General features: G+C 33.0%; 1 protein-coding gene across 2 annotated transcripts in view; it reads right to left on the bottom strand.

The window, feature by feature from the left end:
• Window positions 1–13408, bottom strand: part of AXIN1 (axin 1) — a 146654-nt gene that overhangs the window by 26212 nt on the left and 107034 nt on the right. For both annotated transcript variants that reach the window (XM_074279820.1, XM_074279819.1), the window contains exons 4-5: window positions 11730–11826; window positions 5380–5517 (exon numbers count right to left, since the gene is read on the bottom strand). In XM_074279820.1, the coding sequence (XP_074135921.1) occupies window positions 5380–5517; window positions 11730–11826 (235 nt within the window). The remainder of the gene's footprint in view (window positions 1–5379; window positions 5518–11729; window positions 11827–13408) is intronic.

Here is a 13408-nt window from a genome sequence, read left to right as displayed (position 1 = left end):
TGGAATCAAATAAAGTTGGACATGACTAAAAGGACTGAACATTTTAGATGCATGAAGCAGAAAAGTCTTTGAACAAACATGAAAATAAAAACTAAAATGATACCTGTATAATATTTCTAATAATGAAGACAAAACTTTTTATCTGCTGACAATTCATGATAGGAAAAAAGGTTTTGAAATATCTAAAATTAAAGATATCAGTGAGACCCATTTGCTTCCTTTTCTTCCATCAAATGAAATTAAAAAGAGGAAAATACAGAGAGGATCAGATACAAAATGATATTAGATACTTTTAGCTGGTAGGTTATACAAAGTTTAATCCTAAGGATATTCAGAAAAAATTTCCAAGGTTTTTGTACTAAGACATATTTATAAGACAAATATTTTCTACTAAGAAATATCTATCAATAAAACAGTCTATTTAGCTTAAGGAAAGTCTCTTGTGCTATAGGCATTTAAATCTAGGAAACAATCAATGACATTAGGGAATAGTTTATCATTCAGCTATATTCTCTGTCCCAGGAATTGGGAACTAAAAACAAAATCTTCAAGAATTTTAATATCCATATGTCCTTCTTGACAAAGGCAATAGATCAGATGCTAATTGCTAAATGTTATCTCATAAACCTGACTCTATCTGAAAAGTCAAATGCTTCTAGGTTCTGTATATCCATCACAATCCTTCTGTTCAATGACCTCAATCACTTCTTACTGATCCCCCCACATCAGAAACTAGGGAGAATAGATATTCCATATCATATTAAATAATTTAATGCCACTTAGCCTACTAATTTTGCACTATCCTCATAAAAAATGACCGTAACAAATCATAGGCTCATCATTTATGAAATGGATACTACAGGATAGTGTGGAACAACACCCTCATGTTGGCAAAACATAGTTCTGCTTGTTATATGAATGTGGGTTTCAGATATGTTAGTATTTATATTAAGGAAAAATCATCTGACAATTAGCCTAAGTCATGTGACAAGCTTACCAGAGAGGACTGGATGTTTGAAACTGAGGAAATAATAAAAATAGAAGTCCTTTAGAAAAACTGAGCTCAAAATAGTTAACTGAATAATGCAAGGTTGAAGGCAACAGAAAAGAAAAAAAGGTGAAAATAGTATGCTTCTATTCACATTCAGTTTCCATAGTTTTTTCTCTGGACGGGAATAGCATTTTCTATTCCAAGTCTATTAGAACTGTCTTCAACATACTAATGAGAAGAGCTAAGTTTATCATAATTGATCATCACATAATTGTGTTGTTACTGTGTACAATATTCTCCTGGTTCTGCTTAATTCACTCAGCATCAATTCATGTAAGTCTCTCCAGGCCTCTCTGAAATCAGCCTGCCTATCATTTCTTTTCTTTTTTTTTTTAATTTTATAATTATACATTTTTTGACAGTATATATGCATGAGTAATTTTTAAAATAACATTATCCCTTGTATTCATTTTTCCAAATTTTCCCTTCCCTCCCTCTACTCCCTCCCCTAGATGACAGGCAATCCCATACATTTTACATGTGTTACAGTATAACCTCGATACAATATATGTGTGTAAATCCAATTTTCTTGTTGCACGTTAAGTATTAGATTCTGAAGGTATAAGTAACCTGGGTAGATAGACAGTAGTGCTAACAGTTTACATTCAATTCCCAGTGTTCCTTCTCTGGGTGTAGTTGTTTCTGTCCATCATTGATCAACTGGAAATGAGTTGGATCTTCTTTATGTTGAAGATTTCCACTTCCATCAGAATACATCCTCATACAGTATTGTTGTTGAAGTGTACAGCGATCCTCTGGTTCTGTTCATTTCACTCAGCATCAGTTCATGTAAGTCTCTCCAAACCTCTCTGTATTCCTCCTGCTGGTCATTTCTTACAGAGCAATAATATTCCATAACATTCGTATACCATAATTTACCCAACCATTCTCCAATTGACGGACATCCATTCATCTTCCAGTTTCTAGCCACTATGAAAAGAGCTGCCACAAACATTTTGGCACAAACAGGTCCCTTTCCCCTCCTCAGTATTTCTTTGAGATATAAGCCCAATAGCAGCACTGCTGGATCAAAGGGTATGCAAAGTTTGATAACTTTTTGCTGCCCATCATTTCTTGTGGAAGAATAATATTTCATAACATGCATATACCACAACTTATTCAGCCATTCTCTAACTGATGATCTACATAAATTCCAACTCCTTGCCACAAACATTTTTGCATGTGTATATCCCTCTTTTATAATCTTTCAGGGATATAGATCCATTAATGACATTGCTGGATCAAAGGATATGCAGTTTGATAGCCCTTTGGGGATAGTTCCAAATTGCTCTCCAAAATGGCTGGATCATTTCACAACTCCACATTACATCAGTGTCCTAGATTTCCTACATCCTCTTTTTAAATAATAATCCTTTGTTATCTTTTCCTATCACCTTAGCCAACCTGAGAGGTGTGAAGTGGTACCTTAAGAATTGTTTTGATTTACATTTCTCTAATTAATAGTGATTTGGAGCATTTTTTTCATATAATTATGTTTCTTCATCTAAAAAAGCGTTCATATCCTTTGATATTAATCAATTGAAGAATGTCTTATATTCTTACAAATGAGTCAGTTCTCTATATATTTTTAGAAATGAGGCCTCTGGAAACTGAATGAATGCCCCATCAGTCAGCGAATGGCTGAATAAATTATGATATATGAATGTTGTAGAAGAAACATGCAACAGTATGATTTCAGAAAGCTGGAGAGACTTACATGAACTGATGCTAAATGAAATGAGCAGAACCAGATCATCATTATACACAGCAACAACAAGATTATACAATGATCAATTCTGATGGACATGACTCTCTTCAACAATAGGATGATTTAAACCAGTTCCAATTGTTACTGATGAAGAGAGCCATCTACACCCAGAGAGAAGACTGTGGGAACCGAATGTGGTTCACAACACAGCATTTTCAGTCTTCTGTTTCTTTGCATTTTATTTTGCTTCTCTTTTTTCTTGTGTAGCATGATAATTATATAAATATGTATACATATATTGGATTTAACATACATTTCTACCATGTTTAACATATATTGGATTACTTGCCATCTAGGGGAGAATGTGGGGAAAGGAGGGGAAAATTGGAACACAGGGTTTTGTCAGGGCTAATACTGAAGAATTGTCCATGCATATGTTTTGAGAAATACAAAGTTTTAATAAACAAATAAATAAATTCTTTTTTAGCCAAAAAATAAAAAAATGAGGCTTTTATCAGAAAAGGATCAGGAATTTTTCCTTGGATAAAGACCAAAGTGCAGACCAGAAAAGCACAAACCACCTATTTTCTCCCTGGATCACACCATCTTGGAAAGATCAAAAACTTATAGATCCCCAGAATTAACTGTAAAAACAACAGCATAAAAAAGTCAAAAACTTGGGAAAGTGCCCTCCCTACTTCCATCCAGATGAGAAAAGCCCAACTTTAACATAGAGTTGAAAGTAAAGAAATAGTCTAGAAAGATGAGAGACTGATCACAAAAAGCTACTACAGCAACAGAGATCAAGACAGAAGCTTCAAAGAAAACATCATTGTAAAAACAGCCATAAGAAAAGCCTTAAAATGCAAATCAGAGACAAACCCAACAAGACTTCCTGGAAGAATTTTAAAAAGAAAAAAAAATTAAATCAAATATGAGTAGCAGAAGAAAAACTGGGAAAAGAAATAAGAGCTATAGTAAAAAAAATTATGAAAAAAGAATCAATTATTTAAATACTGAAAAAAATTAACCTCCTAAAAATATAGAATTGCCCAAATGGCAAAAGGAACTAAAAAATTAAATGAATAATTAAATAATTAAAATCAAGCAAATGAAAGCTAATGATTTCATGAGACAGCAAAAAACAATAAAACAATGAAAAAAATAGAAAAAATTGGGAAATCTCTCATTGGACAAATAATTTTCCTGGAACTAGATTGAGGAAAGATAATTTAAAAATTATTGGACTACGGGAAAACTACAATTAAAAAAAAGAGCCTATAAATCATCTTTCAAGAAATTTATAAATGAAAACTGCTCTAATATCTTAGACACTGAAGGTTAAAAATAGAATACAAAGAATACACCTTCAGGCAAAGATCCCTAAATAAAAACTCCAGGGAATATCAGAGACAAATCACAGAGCTCCCAGATAAAGAGGAAAATACTGTAAACAGAGTTAGGGATCACACAAGATTCATAAGCTTCCACATGCAAGGAAGGCAGGGCCTGAAATATGATATTTCAGAGGAGCTAAGATTATAACGAAAAATAACCTACCCAGTAAAACTGAGCATAATCCTTCAGTGGAAAAAAAAAAAAAGACCATTTAATGAAATAGAGGACTTTAAAGCATTTCTGATGAAAAGTTCAGAGCTGAATAGGATATTCAACATTCAATACAAGATACAAGAGAAATACAAAAAAGTGAACATGAAAGAGAAATCTTTGTAAGATTAAATTGCTTATATACATAAGCCAGAGAGAACAAAAACAGAATGAAAACTATAGACAAATTTTCCTTAATGAATATTAATGCAAAAATTTTAAATCAAATACTAGCAAGAAGATTACAGCAATATATCACAAAGATCTATCTATTTATCTATCTACTCTCTCTCTCTCTCTCTCTCTCTCTCTCTCTCTCTCTGCAGGTCTTCCTGATTCCTTACTCTATACTCTATATTCTAGCTGCCCATAGAATATGGATTCTTACTGTGGCGGTGGGGACTGTGAATTTATATTTTTGTTTTCAATATTTTGATAACTTTATCTATAATTGGCTTTCTTTGTAATTATAAATATTTTATTTTATGCATTTAAAAATATTATTTGATGGTATCCATAAGCTATACCAGACTGCCCAGACCCTCCCCTCAAAAATTAAGGCATTCAAATTTACAAAAAAATTTTTTCCTCACAACCATCACAAAAAGTAGATAGTGAAGAATGATTACATTTTACAAATAAAGAAACTGAGGCTTAGAAAGTTCATAATATTATTGGATTGATTCTCAAACTTGACCATGTGTTCATGAATAATGGATTAAACTGGCTGGCCTGAGGATCTGGATTAGAATCACTAAGAATCAGACAAACACAGTTAATTAGATTAAGCTAGTTTAAGTAAAAAGACTTTGTACTATGACATGTTTATCTTTTATACTCCACACAATTGAAAAATGTCTACACCTGAACTAGCTCTTTGAGTTTATGCTATGTTCAGGGATAGTTTCCACAAAGGACTTCTGATGGTAGGTGATCATTTGCAGAATAGAAGTTTTACAACTTGTTGGATGGTTGGTCTAACACATTCAGTGAAATATGCCAGCCTACTCACTGCTCGGACACGTTTTAGACGCTCCTCTAATTTCTCCTCTGCTTCCCTCGTCCGCTGGACAGCCTCCAACCGATTGATAAGCTCTGCTGCAAACTTTTGTGGTTCAACACGGATTTCCTTTGGCATTCGATAAGTACGCTAGAAAATAAATAAAAAAAAAAATAATAAATTAGCCAGTGCTAAAGTTTTATATATCATCCCATTTATTGACTGATCTCTCCTCTTTTCCTTTCCCTTGCTACATTTGTTTTCTCATTTGTAAAGTAAGCAAGTTAGGCAAAATTACCTCTGAAGCTCTTTCCACATCAAAGTTAAGTGATTCTCATTTTCTATTCATAAAGTTACTCAAATTTCTCTTCTGTCATAAATCCATGCTCAGTTCAAAATAGTAAGCCACTTTGGTTGTAGAAAACAAATGGATTAAGTTTCAGAAACTTAATGATGATCTGAAGGGCAGGCAACATAAAGAATGGATCAAGAACAACAGTGGAACAAGAGTTTGAATTAACTGCTGTTGCACTATCAATTATGATAGGACATTAGCATGTAAACATGATATAAAAATCAATGAAATCTTATGGTTACAAGTGTCTGCAAAGAAAAAGCAAAGAGAAGATTTGGTATTAAAACTTTATATGTAATATGAAACACAATGGAGCACAAATGTGATAGAGGAAAAAACAAGATGTGTTGATTTTAGGCCAGAGAAGATAGTGGCTAAAGGTTTTGTTCCTATTTCTTGTTTCCAGCAATTTTGCTACATTTTGCAAAAAACTCTAGCTTTATTACTTTGCTAGTGGTATAAGCCAAGCTGAATACACTTGTAACAGTTGTTCCTTTGGAAAACCAGACAATAGTTAGGCTAGAAGAGACCTTTAAGGTACTACCAACTCTATGAATTTATGTCAAAAATGCTTAATTTGCTTCTGAATCAAGTAGAAAGTTTTCTTGTAACCTGGCTTAGGGTATTAATAATCACTGCTCAATTTGTATTCCCATCTCTTTAAGAGAAATGCAATTTGTATTATCATCAGAGAAAATTACCTCTAAGTTGCTTACCAGTATTTCTCAAGGAAAAAGCAAAAGGATCTGTTCCAAGGCATAAATAAATACTATTTTGTAACCAGAAGAAGCTCATAGGGAGATAACAGAACTGGTACTCTCCTACAGGAGCTGTTCTAGATCTTAAGCTCTCTTAGTTGGACTTGAAGCTCTTCTCACTATTTCTGAGTCGGACAATTTTGATTCAAATTTCTTATGCCATTTTACAAGAAATCACTAACACAACCAGAGTCCAGCGAGGATTATGCATCCTACTTTTTTCCCCTTTGTTCATCTGCTTGGTAGAGAGACACCGAGTTGTACACAGGGTACCAAACAGTGATGTTTACTTACTCAGTTATAAGATCAAAGGACTTAGCACAGCCCTTAGCACAAAGCAAGCACTTAAGAAATGCTTATTACCTTTTTTTTCCCTTTCTCTGTGTGCATCCATCCTCTCCAATTTAATAAATTCAAATAAAGCTGCCACAGAACAATTAAATAGAAATGGAGACCCATATTTCCTTTCTACTTCAAAAGAAGAATAAGACAACTATATCATTTAGCTTCCCAGAAACTTTACCTCTCTCTATTCAACTTATTTCATTCAATTTGTTCCAAATTGTGCAATAATTATTTACCATCTTTGTATTTGCTGTTTTGTGACACTATTCTTCTTTGGTTCTCCTTTCTTCTAGGTCTCTTTTGCTGGCTAATTAATCATATCATATTCCTTCCACATTTCTCACATCTGACCTTAGTTCAGAGCCTTTACTATCTCTGCCATATGTTATTTTAACATTCTCCTAATTGGTCTCTCCAACTCAAGTATCCCACTCTAGTCCATTCTAAATAACTCCCAATATGATTTTCCTCAACTATAGAACTGACTAGGCAGTTCCTCCTATTAAACAAACTCCAAAGACTGCCTATTGATTCTAAGCATCACATATAATCTCATGTTTAGCTTTTAAGCTTTTAAAGAATTTCACAATCTAGCAAGCTAGCTTTTTCAGCCCCATTGAACATTATTCCACCTCTTCAATCCAATCAAACTAGCCTCCTCTCTGATAATAACAGTCCTAGTTGCATCTTTTCACTGTTCATCCCCCAGGCCTGGAATGTACTCAGTCTTTACTCCACCTCCTGGGATCTCTCTCTTCTTTCAATACATAATTATAAAATAATCTTCTATATGAAGTCTTTTCTAATTGTCCTATTTGTTAATGTTTTCCCACCCAAATTATCTTGTACTTAACTACTTTGTACTGATTCTTTCTATATTCTGTATATACTTAAGTATTATCTTCACAATAATTTTTGAAATTCTTTCTAGTTATCAAAGAAGTACACAACATTCATCACAACACAGGCAACTTTTCTCTCCCAGAGGTACAGGATAAGTATCCAACAACTCAAACAAGGAAGAATAAGTCTAAGATCACAAGGATAAATATAACACATTTTTTGAGGAAGCAGGAAAAAAACCCATCTAATTCTTGATTATTGAAATCTTTTATTTTATTTTTTGCCGGGGGGATAGAGGGGCAGAGAAGAGAAGGAAGGGTAAGTAGTAGTAGAAAAATTGTTTCACAGTTCTTATTTGATCTGGAGCTAAAGGGGATGTTAGAGATCAACAAGTCTAACCCTTTCATTTTTTCATAGATAGGATGATGATATCAATAGTTGTTAGATGACTTGCCTATGGTCACAAAGGTAAGTAACAGCTATTTTCTGACTCCAGACTTATTGCTCTTTGCTCAAAACTACTGTTTTCCTACAATTCATACTTTTTTGGAATTAGATGATATATTGCTGATTAAATGTTCAAAAGAAGATACTTGGGACAAGATTTCTGACATTAAAAAAGCAAACATTTTAAGGCAACATATGTGTTATCATACATTATCTGCCCTCTATGAATTAGCTTTCACTATTTTATGCTGTGAAATGTATTACCTTATTTGATCTTCCAACAACTTCTAAGATAGATGGGACAGGGATTATTTCCATCTTATAGATGAAAACTATAGTTCATAGAGGCAGAATCTCTTGTTTCTCTGTCATCACATGGGGCATGAAGCTAAGGGCCTTCTGATTTTAGGCTCCGAGCCTTTCCTGCTATACCATCTCTTTTTTTCTCCTTCTTTGATGACTGGATTGAACAGAAAGGTGGGGGATACTTAAAGAAGAAATGATGTTCACTAAATCTTTCTATTTCTCTGTGCTATGATATTCATTTACATTTATTTGGAGAGAAGAGATTCTACTCTTGAATCTGGGATATATTTTCCTATAAGGCTTGTCAAATAAATTTTAACTTCTTTATGCAACTGCTAATACTTAAAATACAGCACATTTTGATGAATTTAGTCAAATTCCTTAATTATTTCTCTAAGGTTTTCCATTATGTTGTGTGCTACTTTTAAGCAGAGTATGCAAGCACTGATTATATATATTTTTAAAAAATAAGGTCAACCTCATTCCAAAGGAGTTCCATGAGGCATCCTTTAACCACTTTGTTTTTTAGTTGATTTTTACAGCTTTTGTTTCCCTGCCCTTGTTTAGATCTAGTATATGCATAGCAAATAGCTGCTGCTCTTATACTAAAAGGCCACAGCAAATAAACAGAGCTTTCTCTTGTGATTAGATATTTAGCATGTGAAGAAAAAGATGATGTGTATCCATAAGTCACATAAAAACACCAAGAAAAAAGATACTATGTAGAAAAGCCTTTGATAATTGTAAGATGAACTCAGAAAACTAAAAAAAGTCTGAAATGCAAGTGCAATAGTATTAAAATGATTGACTAAGCTAATGTTTTACAAAGAAATATAAGGTATTTACAAGGAAACACCAGCTCCAGGCCTTTTTAGGCATAAGCTTATTAACTTAAAATATATATAGAGAAAGTATTTATTATTCACTTTACCTAAGAGAGCTTTCAAGACAAGTTCGCCTCCTGAAAATATTTCAAAAGTAGATCCATTTTCAGCAATTGGGCTGATAAAAACTCTCTGTGATAGCCATGAATTGTGTTTCTCTAACTATAATTTTACAAAGATGAGCAAAATATTTACCTTTCTGCTAAGTACAAGTCTACATTTTAAATCAAATCTACTTTCATAGTAGGTTGATACAAAGTGTGTCAAGATATATGAGTATTCTAGTCTCAAGAGATAGAACAAACCTCTAATACATATAATAAAAATGTAGTTATTTTCTGGAAATTAAAGTAAGAAAGGAAAGAAATCTAAGAAATCCTTATGAAACAGGTGTGTAAAGACTAAGAAAATTTTCAATTTGCTGGTGCAGAAGATATTTTAGCTCTGCAAGTGTTTTCTTCTAATGATAATAGCAATAGTAGTGGATTCAAATCTCCTTTGTGATGATATCTGTGATGTTCTGTTGTCTCAACTCAATCTCTCAACCAGATTCTTCTTCCCGTAGAGAGCCCCCAACTCTGACTTAGAGTAGAGACTCCTCCTCCTCCAGAATGCCGCCCTCTTTTATCCTCCCAGAGAATGAGCCTGGGATAACACATGGGCTTGTGGGAAGATTATTTCTACCAATGAACTTGGTCCTTTTAAACATTAAGCTCCTCCCCAGAAGTTCAAAGGGGTAAAACTCCCCTTAAAGGTGTGAACTAGAGAATTGTTAAGTACCGACTTAGCTCTTAGTAAGAACCTAACAGATACCCTGAATTTATTCCCTTTAAAATTATTATATAACACAAAAGGAAACTACTTCTTTTATAAGAATCCACTGTACAATTAGTTTAATTCAATTCAACAGAATAAATAATTTATGGATGAAAAATGGCTAAAAAGAGTTTAATATATATATATATATATATATATATATATATATATATATATATATATATATATATATATATATATATATATATATATATATATATATACTATATATATATAAGAACCTAACAGATACCCTGAATTTATTCCCTTTAAAATTATTATATAACACAAAAGGAAACTACTTCTTTTATAAGAATCCACTGTACAATTAGTTTAATTCAATTCAACAGAATAAATAATTTATGGATGAAAAATGGCTAAAAAGAGTTTACTATATATATATTTTATATTGCAAATTCAGAGTCTAGAACTGATAGTTCAGTTCAGTGTAGATGTCAGTACCATGATCAATAAAAAAACCTATTATTTTTATCTAAGAGGTGAAGCTGCTAATAGGCTTTAAAGTTAAAGAATATTTACATAGTGGTTCCTACTGTTCAGCAACAAAAAGAGTCCAATCCTTCAAATTTCATTTCTAACTAAGTAATTATAGTAGAAATGGTAGTGAGGGGAATAAAAGGTACCCTGGCTAGCCAGCCTTTTCCACAGCAACCACAAAGTGAAAGCAACTGAGTAAGGCTGAACAACTAAACCTAGTAAGTTTCCACAAGCAGAGTTTTATCCACAGTTAGGTAATCAAAGCAATGTAGGCCTTCTTGAATCTCAAGAAAAATCATCTAATTTAACAGGCAAAAAAATTTTTTTTAAATCTTAAAAAAAAAAAAAGAAAAAGAAAATAAGGGTGGTTCTGCTTAGGCTTTACTTCTAAATGAAGAAGAAAGAAAAAGCTGATTAACCTTTTTTTTTTTTTTTTTTTTTTTTTTTTTAAGGGAACAAATGGAAATTCTTAATCAATTGCTAAAAGCTCAACCATCCAAAGAAAAATAAATAATCTTTATTTTCATCCAAATCATAAATGTCTCCTGTAGAACTTCTCATTCCAGGTTTCAGGAATGAGAGAACTTTAACATGATTAACAACTCAGATAATTACTACTAAGTCATAAGCTTAAACTGAAACAGTGATTCTTATATTGGAGACAGGCATCCTAGAATCCTAGGGAAACATTTATCTGTTAAAGGAAAGAGCCAATCAATATGGTGGCTAAAACCAACATAGTCTACCTGGGATAAGAATAAGTGATTTGGGCTGAAGAATGTCAAAGAAAACAATTGACTACATGATGGATTTTAAATGGTTTGAAAATCACCAGGGAGGGGAAGGGGACAGAATATGAGCTGAGATGGTACGATCTGGAATTAACTTCATTGGATAAATTGAATTATGAATTTAAGGGCTGGCAGGATCTTTAGTGATCACCTATGGCCCAATTTCTTACTTTATAAAAAATCACAACTCAATGTGAGAGAGGATAAGACTAAGAGGAAGTAAAAACAACATAGCTAGAATTTGAATTCAGGCTTTCTGGCTCCATTATCCAGAATTATCCTTCCAACATGGCATTTCACAAATAGTTCTGCTACTTACAGGAATGTGAGGTAGTGGTACCCGTCCATTGGCTTTGACACTTTCCTGCATCTCTCTTCGATGTTGCTTTCGGGTTCTGTAAGGAGGTACTCCATCTCTATTGGGAGGAAGATAACATAAAACCATTGACTCAAATGGGAACTGATCCCTAGATACTAGCTACATGGCCAATCAACACAGACATATAATGTTTAAAATGTGCCCAGCAAAGATTTAACTGGAAATCATTCTGTCCTCTAGACTAGATGAATATATAAAAAATAAAGTGATAGGATAAGGACTTTGTAATTTCACTGATACAAGGATCTCCCAGATGAGGAAATTCTCTTCACAAATACAGGCTGGCATGTGTCTTATAATCTTGGATAATTGCTGAGAACAACAATTTATCATAAAAATATTTTTGCAGATTTTTCCATTTGTTGTCTGTTTATTGTTTCTTTGCCAATTTTTGTCCTTGAATATTCACAGAATTACTTTGTTAGGTCTCCTATCAGGTTTTCTTTAAGCTGGTTATTTCTTTGATTTCAGTTTTATAAAGTGATTCTGTTCATAATCTTCCATTTCCTTTTCCATAAGGTTTTACAAATGAATTTATGTTTAAAACATAGTGTTGTGATTAGCAAATATTTTCAGTCTAAAAGCTTTTTTTTTTTAAACTTAAAAATGGTTTAAGCTTCTTTATAAAATTATTATAGTTTTTGTCTGTCTATTCCTTTATCCATTTATCAATTCTTGAAGAAAACACCTTGCCTAAATATATTAGGTAGAGTTTTCCTAATAGAACACCATCTTTTTATCCATTTTATTATTCTAGCTTTGTATAATTTTGATCTTTGCTCTCACAAGTGAATGATCTCATTATACATAGATCACAAGTTCAGTAATGTCTCCTACAAAAGCCCTTGCTAAGAAAAATTTAAAAAAAAATGATGGATGTACCAAAATTCAATGTATGGTGATTCAATATATGGAAATGATCAAGAAATAATAAGATCAGGTAAGATTTATAGGATACTTTACAGTTTACCTCAAAACAATTTTGAGAATAAACTATATGGCTAGGGAAGCCTGCCTTGATGAGATTATTAGAGAGGATGCTGGTTTTTACAAAGAGATATTTCACAATAGACAATATTAGAATAACATAGTTGATATAAAGTAAAATCCCACTATGCTTACTGCTTTGTGATTGCCCTTCCCCCCCAAAAAAGAAAAATACATTTGATTTAAAAGTAGTACACAAGATTGCCTTCAAAAAGGGGTCTACTCCTAGGAACTCCCATTCAAAATTCAATATTATACAAGATGCTTTGCTTTGATATTAATATCGGGTGAGGTATAAAAACAAGAAATATATATGCTTGCCAAAGGTGTTCAATCCGGTCATGGAGATTCTCTATAGGTAATGGCATCCTACAGCAGCCTTATTAGTAGATGACGTTGCTCTCACTGAATCAAATACAACTTTAAACATTAACCAGTCTCATGAATGAGCCCCATAATCATGCTTAAGAGTTTGGTCTAATTCTCCACATAAGAAGAAATAAGTGGGGGCAGCTAGGGGGCGCAGTGGATAGAGCACCAGCCCTGAAGTCAAGAGGACCTGAGTTCAAAACTGGTCTCAGACACTTAACATTCCTACCTGTGTGACCCTGGGCAAGTCACTTAACCCTAAT

Source organism: Sminthopsis crassicaudata, chromosome 1, assembly GCF_048593235.1.
Source record: "Sminthopsis crassicaudata isolate SCR6 chromosome 1, ASM4859323v1, whole genome shotgun sequence".
Lineage (NCBI taxonomy): Eukaryota > Metazoa > Chordata > Mammalia > Dasyuromorphia > Dasyuridae > Sminthopsis > Sminthopsis crassicaudata.
The sequence above is the reverse complement of the archived record's forward strand: the minus strand, read 5'-3'. Positions and strand labels throughout refer to the sequence as shown.